Here is a 13,142-nt window from a genome sequence, read left to right as displayed (position 1 = left end):
ACCCACCAGCCACCCGATCTGGCATGTTTAAATTGTGTGACAGTAATGACGTAAATACCAGCGCGACGGACTCGTCCTTATCCTGTCGTCTTTCCAACTCTACTCCACGTTGGTTCCAAGTCGTATTGAATAATCTCCATGTCACGTACGCGAGGGAGGCGGATGTATGTGCAGAAGTATACAGTTTAATAAAGTGCAGAATATATATACAGTGAGACAATATATACACAGGCAAACAATCCAAAACGGCAGGCTAGATCAAAAATGAGAATACGGGCAAAAGGGTCAGTCGAGGCGCAAACAGTACATCAAAGGCTAAGCGAGGACAAGAACGAGAAACAGGCACAAGGATCGTGAAGCGGGAAATCAAGACAATGGGTAGAAAGGCTCAGTAATGTGCACATGCATATCGTAATACTTTGCGATGCAAATGCATCAGCACAGTCCTTAAATAGGCAAACACATAGTTCCTTAATTGAGCTCAGGTGTGCTTTGTTCACGGCACGCGTGCAGCCCGAGGCGCGCCTTCAGGTGCACAGAACTGACACTCCATCACTGATGAAGCTGGCAAATCTCAAAATTAATCTAAATTGGAATGATGTGGCGATCTGGCCGCTGTGTAAACAGTTTTCAAAACGGAGGCGCTCACACTTCACGTTTGAAGTCTCGCACCAGTCTCATGAAGATCGCGCGGATAAGCAACGCCTGCTGTGGACCAAATGAACTACATTCAACATGGCTAAAAACCAAAAGGGCTGATAAGTGTAATATAATATGCCAATACGAGTCACGATATAAGGTTAACAAAACTGAAAACGCAATTGAATAACACGTTAAGAAATAAAGCAAGTTTAACTAGATAGAACTCAACGCCATCGCTGGGGATGCCTCCGCCTGGTAGACTACACGCCTTAAGTTGTGATTTGGGGATGGACATTTGACCTCACAGTAATCTTGACCTGATGAAATGACTTGTATTTGCCTTGGAGATATTGTGTTCACAAAGTTTTCGGACAGACATTTGACCTCAGTGACCTTGACCTTAGACCTTTTGATCTCAAAATAGAGCCCCGCACTACTGCGGGACCCGACGCAAAGCAGTGCGGCGCGGGACAAATTTTGAAAGCTCATTGCAGGTGCGGGCGGGAACGGGAGTGCACAATGCGGGCACGGGCGGGAGAGGTGATAAGCTGCAGTCCCGCTAACTAAAAACGTGTTTAAAAGAAAATTTACAAATTATGTCTATTGTATATAATTTGTGCTGGATTTTATTTGGCATTAATAAAAACATTTTAAGATGCCTAAATTTGCGGATGTGGTCTAATCTCGCATACGTTTCCGATTCCTCTCCGCTCTTCCGTGTTTGAGATCTCCGATCATGGCAGAAGAGCAGAGCTCCTCTAGTGAAGCTCACAGTGCTTCAGAAGTAAGTGCTGCTTTAAAAAGAGGTACATTTACCATTAAAAAGAGTATTAGTCCTAAGTATTAAAAAGTATTAACTAGTATTAAAAAGGACTGTGTATCGCACAGATTGTTCAATTTAAAGCTAGAAATAGACAGTGTATAATCTGAGGAGCTGGTTGTGGTTGCGCAGCACTTCATACGAGAGGAGAATAAAATCGCAGTTGGAATTATAACGCCACAGACTCGGAAGTGGGAGTGCGAGTGCGCAAAGCGAGAGCTGTCAATCAAAGCGAGCGCATGCAACGCTCAACTTGGAATGTGTCAGCAGAATGTCAGAGTCTAAACAATAAACTTACAATAAATGAAGGATCGGTCAGTGGAGAGCTCAGCGAAGCTCAGCATGTTTAACTCCCCAAGCCAATGACAAGAACTTTCGTGAGAAATAACGTGAACGTCTGCATCATGCGGGATTTGCGGGCGGGAGCGGGACTGAAAATTCTGTCCCGCGCAAACCTCTCTCTCAAAATCTAATCAGTTTATCTTTGTCCCCAAATGCACAAATAGTGAAATTCCTTTGATTTGCCTTGGAGATAGTGTGTTCACAAGGTTTCAGGACGGACGCACGCACAGACGCACAACCTGAAAACATAATGCCTCCTGCACCTTATGGTGGCGGAGGCATGAAAATGACTTCAGTTCCCCTTTAAGGCCCTGTTTACATTATTTCGAATCAGCAGATCATCAGATTAACGTTTTTAAAACGATTCGCGTACACACAGCAACGCCAATACACAATTCGCGTGCACACAGCAACGCCAATACACGGATACGCTAATCACATGACTAATTAGACGGCACGTCACATGATCCCAGTGCATATCGGGCATGCGCAAGTCACTCACCACTTGCAAGTGGAAGGATGGCAAGCGAACACCTTCTCCAGCAAATAAACACACCTGGCTGTGATGTTCATGTTCTCACTGAGTTTAAGCGCCTGAAGGAGGTTGAAATGTGTAAATGAACCTCAGTGCAGCTCAGCGCTTCCTCCTGCGCTCCAAATCACTCCGCCCTGAACAGCGAGTGCCCTCTGGAGGGTGCGCACTCCGGCCCTGCGCAGCTCACAGAGCGCGCGAGTGAAGCGCACGAGCAGTGATTCGGGACTGAGCCGCTGTGTGTGAGATCCCAACGCCAGCGAATCAGGAAGGTGGATGTCACAGTGACGTTGTCCAATGACGTCAGCTAGAGCTCAGCACAGCGTATCCGCGTATCCTCAATGTTTACACAGCACCGGACCAGACACGAACTGGATTGAATACGTGGGCTCTGGCGGATTCCCGTTTCCCGGCGTTTTAATGTGAACGGACAGCGCATCCGAAGAAAACGAGACAGATACGGTCTAATGTAAACTTGGCCTAAGTTTCATATACAGTGTCTTGCAAAAGGATTCACCCCCCTTTGTGTTCTGTCACATGACATGCTGCAATTAAAAATGTGGTTTATTTATTTATTGGGGGGGGGGGGGGGGGGGGGGGAGATTTTAGCACCATTTGATTTACACAACATGCCTACCACTTGTAGGTGAAAATTGTTGTTTTATTATGACACAATAAGACCAAAAAAAACAGAAATCTGGAGTGTGCATAGGTATTCACCCCCCCCCAAAAGTCAATACTTTGTAGAGCCACCTTCTGCTACAATTCCAGCTGCAAGTCTCTTGGGGTATGTCTCTATTAGCTTAGCGCAGCTAGCCACTGGGATTTTTGCCCATTCCTCAAGGCAAAACTGTTCCAGCTCCTTCAAGTTAGATGGGTTGCATTGGTGTAAATCTTCAAGTTTTGGGATGTTTCCCCTTTAAACCACTCCAGTGTCGCTTTGCAGGATGTTCAGGGTCATTGTCCTACTGGAACATGAACCTTCATCCCAGTCTGAAACCTCTGGCTGACTCAAACAGGTTTTCCTCCAGAATTGCCCTGTATTTAGTGCCATCCATCTTTCCTTCAGTCCTGACCAGCTTTCCTGTCCCTGCAGATGGAAAAACATCCCCACAGCATGATGCTGCCACCAATGCCTCACTGTAGGAATGGTGTTCTCAGGGTGTTGGGTTTGTGCCACATATGGTATTTCCCATGATGGCCAAAAAGTTCAATTTTAGTCTCACTTGACCAGAGAATCTTCCATGTGTTTGGGGAGTCTGCCACATGCTGTTGGGCAAACTCCAAACGCGTTTTCTTTATGCAATGGCTTTTTTCCAGCCACTCTTCCATAAAGCCCCGCTCTGCGGACTGTACAGCTTAAAGTGGCCCTATGGACAGATACTCTCATCTTCGCTGTGGATCTTTGCAGCTCCTTCAGTGGTCTTTTTGGTGTCTTTGTTGCATCTCTGATTAATGCCCTCCTTGCCCGGTCTGAGAGTTTTGGTGGGCAGCCTTCTCATCAGGTTTGTAGTGGTGCCATATTCTTTCCATTTTGCTATAATGGATTTAATGGTGCTCCCTGGGATATTCAGAGTTTGGGATATTATTTTATAACCCAAGCCTGATCTATACGTCTCCACAACTTTGTCTCTGACCTGTTTGGAGGCTCCTTGGTTTTCATGTTGCTTGCTTAGTAGTGTTGCAGAGTCAGAGTCCTCCAGAACAGTTTGATTTATACAGACATCATGTGACAGATCACATGACACTGACTGCACACAAGTAGATCTTAAATCAACTAGTTATGTGGCTTATGAAGTGAATTGGTTGGACCAGCTCTTATTTAGGGGTTTCATAAGAAAGGGGGTGAATACCTATGCACACCCCAGATTTCTGTTTTTTCATCTTAATTGTGGTTTGTGTCACAATAAAACACTTTGCACCTTTAAAGTGGTAGGCCTGTTGTGTAAATCAAATGGTGCTCACCCTCCAAAAATCCATTTTAATTCCAGCTTGTAATGCGACAAAACACCAAGATGAATACTTTTGCAAGACACTGTAGGACAGAAAAATCTTAAAGCTGCAAACGTTTCCTGACAGATGTCTAACTTTCATTAACTAATCTAATCTATCTCCAAATCCCAATACCATCATCGACCATCCCAAGCCTAGATTGTAGCCCATTTTGGGGTTTCACCTACCGTTCTAAATAATCTCACAACACACAGACCTTCCCAGAATAGATTTGCATTGGTGGACGCAACTAATTGTCTGAAGTCCATTAGTGATCAGTAAGAGTGAGAGAAGCGTCAGAAAGACAATCAAAGAAGAGTTTCTTTCTTTATGCAAAGTATTTCATATGGCAAAACAAACACTCGGAAAATACCGTAGGAGAACTGGCCCACATATGCAAACAACTTACTACAGTTCAGAGACTCCAGTTTTCTAAACATGAACCATTGTGGCTTGTGTAGAACATCCTGTACTGCTGGAAATCTCGTACATGCACGTCAAGTCAGCTCACCGACAAACGAAAAGGTTTACACAGACGTTCACAGATTGGAGACTTTCTTTACCTTCCCTAATCTAACAGTTGACAAGGAAAACCATGCATAAAGATGACTGGATAGAGAAGTATGCGTTTGTTCTCCACTTCAGGTGCAAAGCAGATGTTCATAGCTTGTGGCATTACTGAAAAATGGTCACATGAAGCTCCACTGTGAAACAAAACCATTTCAAAGTGACGGGTCTTATTAATAGGCACGAACAAATCTCTGATAGTTAAGCATTCAAGTTAACGCTCTCCATTCAGTCATGTTAGCAATTTTAGGCCCTGTCCACACGGCAACGGATTCAGGTGAATCTGATAAAATTGTTTATCGTTTTGGCCTGGCGTCCAATCTTTTGAGAACGGGTTCCAGAGTGGAAAGATCCGTCAACGGCACCGTTGCGAAGTCGTCTGGATGAGTAGAACGGATTTGTTTACGATAACGTCACAACCACATGTGCTTCACGCCGGGCAGAAGTGTAACGAACTCGATGCGAGTTGTCCACAAATCCTATAACTTGGTTCATGAAACGTGCTTACAAAATATTTTCACTGTGAATATTTATTGTGTAATGGTGCAAAGTGAGAGAGTGAGAGAGAGAGAAAATAGCCCTTAGGGCAGAGTCAATCCCGCCAGCAAAAATGGGGGGGGGGGGGGGGGGGGGGGGGGAGCGATCTCACCTCTTCAGATGTTGGTTTAAGTCCTACAATACATTCCTCAAAAAGGGCGTAGAAGAACAAATTAATCCATCAACGTGTAGCATTCAATTTATTCCGGACCATTAAAGACGCCGCCTTCCGCATAGAATCATACGTCATCCTCGCCGCCATATTGGATGGGGCAAAGCGGAGAATAAAGATGCCTCATTCATGTGCTGCGTTTAACTGTACCAACAGGTTTGCCGTCCAAACGAGATCACATGGGATTACCTTTCACAGGTGAGACTGGAAAAATACTTTTCATTGTATTTGGTCATTATAACGTAATTTTACGAACAGATTTTTCTGACTGTGGCTAATATGAAGTCTCGCGCATAATAGTTTATGCGCATGCGTCCTTACTTCTATTATTCTGGTGTCTCCGAAGGGACCGTCTTACAGCGCACCTAGAGGTGTGGCATGTGTATTGCATCGTTTTCAGCAAGTGTTGCGTTGCCATATGGACCTGATATTTTACTGATCCGTTGCCCATGTGGACGCGATTTTTTTTTAAAAATCTCGTTGCCGTTGTCGTGCGGATGTAGCCTAAATCACGTTAGACCGTCACATACCCCTGCTCTCCAGGACAGCAGGAGAAGAAACTGACATTCATATAACTGATCACCACAGCAAGGCTTCTGCTTTTCCTGTCCTTAAGCGTGTGCTCTTACTAGGAGGCCGAGTCGTTGAGCTGATACTCTCGGGACCTGGCAAAGCAGCTCTGGACCCCGTTGTCCATCCACAACCTGCAGATGACCCCAGCCAACTCGGGGGTCATAACCCCTTCCTCTGCTGTCCCAGCCAGCACAAACAACTGCCTGGCGTCATCCTGGAAACCAAACACACCGTCAAAAAGAAATGGACCCTGAGTGAATATTTATTTATTTATTTAAGTAGTGGATAGAAGAGAGACTCACAGCTCTTGCTGGGTCGCCAAAGTCGATCTTTAAACGGCCCATCGCTCTGATGATGGCAATGATTGACTGGATCGTGTTGCTGTACACCACCACCTTGTACTGCTTGCACTCCTCTTCTGAGTAGCCATCTTCATGGATGATCCTGATAGGAAAACATTTACATCAGGTTTAGGTGAGGATTTAATCCCGACAATATTGTCCTTACTTAACTCTGGATCTACAGTTTAAAGTTGCAATGCAAAGCTAAAATTTATTTTAAAATGCCAAATATACATACAATTATAATTATTCTACCCACATTCACTGGATATGAGCAATATCATGCAGTCTGATTGGCTACTCTACAACTAGGATATTGGCTCATATACCATGAGCAGAGAAAAACAAAATGGCGGTGCATGTTACTGAACGAACCGAGGATGAAATAAAAACTCCACTCGAAAACAAACCCCCCCCCCCCAAAAAAAAATGGAATGAAGGTATTTGATGGTAAGAACATTTATTTTTCAAGAATTATAGCATTTCTCACAAATTGATATTATTTCACAGGTTTGTTTACATTCTAAGCAGAAATGATTTTTGTCAGATGCTTTATATAAAGTTTTTATCATCAGATTTTTTTTTTTGGGGGGGGGGGGGGGGGGGGGGCACCGTTTCTCAAAATCCAGTGAATGTGGATATAATAAAACAGTTATTCCACTCAATCTCATCAATGGCTTATCAGCTCATGTATGACTCAATTTCGTGGAACAAGTTTTTGTGGAACAACTAACTTTCCAGCATCAGATTTACAGTAAATTTGTGGTAGGGGAGGAAGAAGAAAAAAAAAAAAAAATCAGTAAAGAAGCCAAACTAGGGCTGTGCGATATATTGAATATACTCGATATATCACCGAAAATTCTGTGTGCGATACATAAAATTATTATATCGTAACAATTGAGTATTTTATGGTCATCTTCCGACTTGCGTTCGTTTCGTGCTTGTTTAAAACATTTCCCGGTGGTTTTCTCCCTGTCCCTCAGGCAGTAATGTGAGAGGCTGCCTAAGGGTAAAGAAAGCAATAACGTCACGGACTCGCCAACCAATCCCGGGCGACATCTCGGTGCTGAAAGGAACTTCCGGGAAGATTCTCTAGTTTCGGTTGTGTTGCCAGATTGGGCGGTTTTAAGTGTGTTTTGGCGGGTTTTGAACATATTTTGGGCTGGAAAACATCAGCAGTATCTGGCAACACTGCCGGCGGGAAGATTTCCTGGTTCCGGTTTACAGCGCTGACTCAGTTCGTGCAATCGCTGATTCTGCATAGGCTACCGTGTAAGCTCTGGCCATTTCAGCGACAAATTAATAATGGAAGCGGACGAATTGGTTCCTAAAAGAACTAGTAAGGGGTCAGTCATCTGGCATTTTTTGGATATCGCGAGGAGGACGTGGAACAGCAAATGCCAGTTTGTAAAGTGTGCAAAAAAAAAAACCTGTCATCATGAAAGGCAGCAGCCGGAATTATACACATCTGAGAGGCAGAGCCAGAAAACATTCAGTTCAAAAGTGTGCAAAGAGAAAAATAATGTTTTGCGGATCTCTCTCTTCTCTCCCTCAATCTCTCTCTCTATTGTGAATGTTCCAGTGGTTCTCAGTAGTCAGGTTAATAGCTTGGAGATCTATTTTTTTAAAAATAATTTAATGAATGAGCACTTTTCTTATTTAGGCTAAATGTCTCTCTCAGTGTTGAGCTTGCACTTTATTGGTTTGAGCTCTGAGCAGCTCTGTATTGTATTGCCCCTTTGCTGCAATTTTCAAGATTGTGCCACATCTTTGTTGAACAAAAATAGTCTTATTTCAATTCGATTGTGATTAATCACGAACATGACAATTTAAAATTTGTTGAAAACCACCTGTAAAGTTAACCAAGAATGTTATTTAATCTGCAGGGATTGTAGTGAAAACAATAAATAGTAAAAGTTAGATTTCATGGGGTCCTTTAGAGGAGATTTAAATATATCGAGATATATATCGTATATCGTGAAATGGAGAAAATGTATCGGGATATTCATTTTTTCCCCATATCGCACAGCCCTAAGCCAAACCAATAAATAAAAATAGATAAAAATACCAACAAAAACACTTTTCCCCATTCCCGTTTCCAGTTGAGAGTACGCCGTGCGCATTCTGGCTGCCGCTTCTCACTGGAGCTTTTTATTTTTATTTAATTATTTATCGGGCGGCACGGTGGTGTAGTGGTTAGCGCTGTCGCCTCACAGCAAGAAGGTCCTGGGTTCGAGCCCCGGGGCCGGCGAGGGCCTTTCTGTGTGGAGTTTGCATGTTCTCCCCGTGTCCGCGTGGGTTTCCTCCGGGTGCTCCGGTTTCCCCCACAGTCCAAAGACATGCAGGTTAGGTTAACTGGTGACTCTAAATTGACCATAGGTGTGAATGTGAGTGTGAATGGTTGTCTGTGTCTATGTGTCAGCCCTGTGATGACCTGGCGACTTGTCCAGGGTGTACCCCGCCTTTCGCCCGTAGTCAGCTGGGATAGGCTCCAGCTTGCCTGCGACCCTGTAGAAGGATAAAGCGGCTAGAGATAATGTGATGTGATGTGTGTAATTATTTATCATCTTCTCTTTTCTTTTGTGTAGTTTGATGTTCAAGTGTTTTGTCCGCCGGTTGTGGTGTAGCTCCGGACCCAGTTTTGGGCGTCGGTTCCCTCCAGGCCTTGGTTCGCTGTGGGTGATGCCTGTGCTCCTAGCTATGGACTGTAGTGAGCTCGTTGCTCATTTTAACATCGTGGTTGTCCAGCGCTCTGTGCAGCGGCGCTTTAGTGCTTGGCGTGATGTTCCGACTGATGTTGCTCGGTGGTTTCGTGGCGGCTGTGCAGGCGGTTTGGGACATACCAACGCTCTGCATGGCGATGCATCCGTGTTCGCTTTGTGGATCCATGGCGTGGTGTTCCAAGTGATATTGCCTGGCGGCGTGGGACTTGTTTCCGTGTGCCTTTTGGTGGGACTGTGGCTGCTACACCATTGGAATGATGCCCTGACCTTTATTTGGTGGACTTTTTTTTTTTTTACCCCATAATTGTAAAGCAACCTTGGGTTTTGAGAAAGGCACCATATAAACTGAACTTATTATTAAAAAGACGTCAAGTCGCATTTCGGAAATCAAATTTGTAGGATTGCTCCACTCAAATCAAAACAGACCAGACTGAATTTTCACAATTTAACTCGGCACGTTTGTTACTTTTCATAGTAGGCTTGCGCGACGATTTTTTCCCTTCTTGGGATGGAGCATTTATAAAATTGCAACAAATGATTTAATCATGCAGAAAAAAAAAATCCACCATTTCAGGTTTAAAGAGAGTAAGGGGAGGATGTAATAATATTGTGAAGTAGGGAACTGCTTGACAGCAGTGTCAGTTGCAAAGACTCGCCTTGATGGTGGTTTTTAGATAAATCCTCAGTAATGCACGGTACACAGTAAAACATTGTCTATATGATCCTTTTACAAATCTTTTAGAGCACTTCAGCGCTAAACTGCAGGGTTCCTATGTGAAGTGTGTCAAGTTATAATATAACTGGAGTAAAAAGAAGTCACTGGATATATTAATATTGTAATATATGTAGAGATGATTAAATCCCTACAACACACATCTAATCCATAGCTATCCAATCATGAACAAAAGACTCACTTCATCTGTTTTACTATCGTGCTCTTCCCTGATTCACCAGCACCTGGAAAATAAAGAAGGAAAAGTCACAATGGTGTTTGGAAATCTAGCTTAACAAACACAAGCAAACAAACAAACACCCCAGAGGCCTGGATCACATGCTCGGGATAAATGCGGCCACGAATGAATACGATCTTTGAGCTCGACTCACATCATCACAAGCCCAGCATGAGCAGGAGATCTATTTTAAGTGGTGATTGCCATTCACCAAGATTAAATGCCAGGCACATGAAAGGTTCATTTGATGCTCGGATCCTGAACCCTGCTGTTCCTGAGGATACGACAAAGATGGAGCGATGCTTTTTAGAGACCAAGTCCAATGTGACTCATCCTGAACACCAATTTCACATTTTCTATGATCGAGGATGGGATATATTTGACAAGCTTTTAGCAAATTGGTGACACGCAGGGGCTTTTGACTTGGTGCCCTGGCATTCTGTAGGCCTTGGAGGCTTGTGCAACTTCATGCTGTGATCATTCGTGGAACTACCATTATCGAGATATAAACAGAGCATCCGCTGGCAAATAACAGGGTCATTTAGGGTACAATTTAACCGAACATTCATTTTACCAGCATCAACATTTTAATCCAGCTTAACAAAAAAACAAACATTTTATTCACACTTTATCGACTGCCTGTAACGGAGTATACAAAACCCATGATGGTATCGAATCTGTGCTGTGATAAAATTTAGTCTGTTCTCAACGTACAATACATTGCATGGAGGACTAATGATGCGGGTAAATGTTATGATACAACACTGATATTGTGATAAAATTTTACAGCACACTTTCCCAAATCTCTTAATACTTTTTTTTTTACAAACTTGGATTGAGCGGTGACTTGAGGTTAAAAATTTGTATTGAGTCTTTAAATTGTAAAATGCTAAAATGTAATGACAAATAATATTGGCTGGCTTCTTTTCATGGTATATCAGATCTATTCCCTCGTCAAATGCTCGCATTTTCAAATTTGAGTTTGTAAATCAAGATGGTCAAATACATGACCGGATACTGATGCAGATGAGTACCGATGACCACGCTAGCTGGGGAAAAGAGGATGGGGTCAAGCAGTAGAACAACTAGTCACTAAACCATCAACTCCAAATGACTGGGGCCTTTTATTTTCATTTTTCTAATTTAAGATTAAAGAAAAAAAACGTGAAATAGTACTGGAGGCCTGGAACAAGAGCAGCACGATTAACAAAATAGAAAATCATAATTATTTTGGCTCAGAATTGAGATCTCCGTTCTGTAAAGAACAATGTGTATATTAATAAACTCCTACATTACTCTGGTTGACGATAGTAGCTAAAAATTTACGTAATGTGAATTAATCCTCTCGACCCCGTTTGTGATTGTGACCAAGGATTGAAATTATTCCCCATGAATGAGGAATTCCCAGTAAGCATGGGCCATAATCTCACGATTAAATCCCTGCCCTTTGTACACACCGCCCATGGCTACTACTGATCATGAACGAATGAGAAATAAATGAATAAATAAAAATGCTTAACTAGGCTACATTAAAAAAATAATAATAATAATAAATTATATAAATATATATAAATAAAAGGGATGTTAACCGATGACCATTTGACGTCAACCGGTTAATTTTTTTTTTGGTTGTCGGTTAAAGAAAAAAAAATCCGATTTTGGAGCAGAGAACCTGGAATTCTGGGTTGTAAACGCCTGGGGCGTCCCATGCGGTGTAAGGACGACAGCTGACAAATCAGAAACACCCATTCAGTCATGTCCCACCCTCCTGCCCCAGTTGAAGACAGCTGACAAATCAGAAACACCATGTCCCGCCCTTCCACCCCAGTTGAAACATAGGAAGTATGAGAAGAAAAAAGTAAATCAGAAAGCTGCGCACATTTGCACAGCTTCCGCGCAAACGTGCGCAGCTTTCCGATTTCCTGTTTTCTTCTCATACTTATACTTCCTATGTTTCATGGACTAACAGCATTTGCTTATTTAGTAATTTTAATACAGAATTTACTCTGATGAAATTATTCAGACACTCCAACGCCCCCCCCCCCTTAAAAAAAAAAAATCGGATCTGCACGATTCAGCCGTGAAAAAGGCGCGCCATTTGCATCCCTGTTTAAACTCATAGGTTAACCAACTTTAACCGGCTAATGAGGCTCGGTGGTCGGTCAAGATTTTTTTTTTTTAGTTTTCGCCATCCCTAATATATATCTGAAACAAAATTAAGAACTAATGATATGTAATAAGTATCATGAGAAAACAAGCTATGAACTTGAGATAACATTATTGAATTATCATCATGAATAAACATTAAAAAATTATTGCAACCACAGCCATTCTTGCCTTCTACTGAAAAAAAAAAAATCATTTATTAGACAACTTTGATCTTATTAGGGTGCTATGAGCACAGTGTGACCTCTCGGAGACAGAAGGAAAACAGCAATAGAACCACTACTAACTGCAAATGTTTGTTCTCTCGATTTCAACTTGTGGGAGAAAAATCGGTGTTAATAAACAGTTTAGCTGTCGGACATTGAGCCTCATTTCTCAATCTTTTATTAAAGCTGTGTGTAAATGTGTGTGTAAGACAAATCGAACTCAACACTTGTGCCGGATTTGCGTTTGACGCAGTTACATGTGCGCCATGCACACCCATAAATTACCACGTTCATGATTTCCTCATCATTCCTATGTTGTGTATTTCCTGTTTTCTCCATGGTATCCTAGCAAAACACAGACACCGCATGAGCTTATGCCAGCCTATACCCAACCCTCTTGTCTTGACTAGTTTTGATCTTTTCCTGGTTTTTGTCTGCCAACCTCTCTGCTCATCGCCTCAATTCTGCCTGTCTGAACACTCCCTTGCGTCACATTTTGGATTTATTTCGCCTTATCTGCTCCGGGCCTTCCATCACTGCTCCATAGAGAGTGCGCTCACGTACAGACTGTGTGTATGG

General features: G+C 42.8%; 1 protein-coding gene across 1 annotated transcript in view; it reads right to left on the bottom strand.

Annotated features, from left to right (window-relative positions):
• The window catches only part of gnai3 (guanine nucleotide binding protein (G protein), alpha inhibiting activity polypeptide 3), a 102,839-nt gene that overhangs the window by 36,455 nt on the left and 53,242 nt on the right, over nt 1-13,142 (bottom strand). Inside the window, exons 2-4 of the mRNA XM_060932034.1 lie at nt 10,156-10,198; nt 6,480-6,621; nt 6,234-6,391 (exon numbers count right to left, since the gene is read on the bottom strand). Of these exons, the coding sequence (XP_060788017.1) occupies nt 6,234-6,391; nt 6,480-6,621; nt 10,156-10,198 (343 nt within the window). The remainder of the gene's footprint in view (nt 1-6,233; nt 6,392-6,479; nt 6,622-10,155; nt 10,199-13,142) is intronic.

This window comes from Neoarius graeffei, chromosome 10, assembly GCF_027579695.1.
Source record: "Neoarius graeffei isolate fNeoGra1 chromosome 10, fNeoGra1.pri, whole genome shotgun sequence".
NCBI classification, from domain to species: domain Eukaryota; kingdom Metazoa; phylum Chordata; class Actinopteri; order Siluriformes; family Ariidae; genus Neoarius; species Neoarius graeffei.
This window is presented reverse-complemented; position numbering and strand designations above follow the sequence as displayed.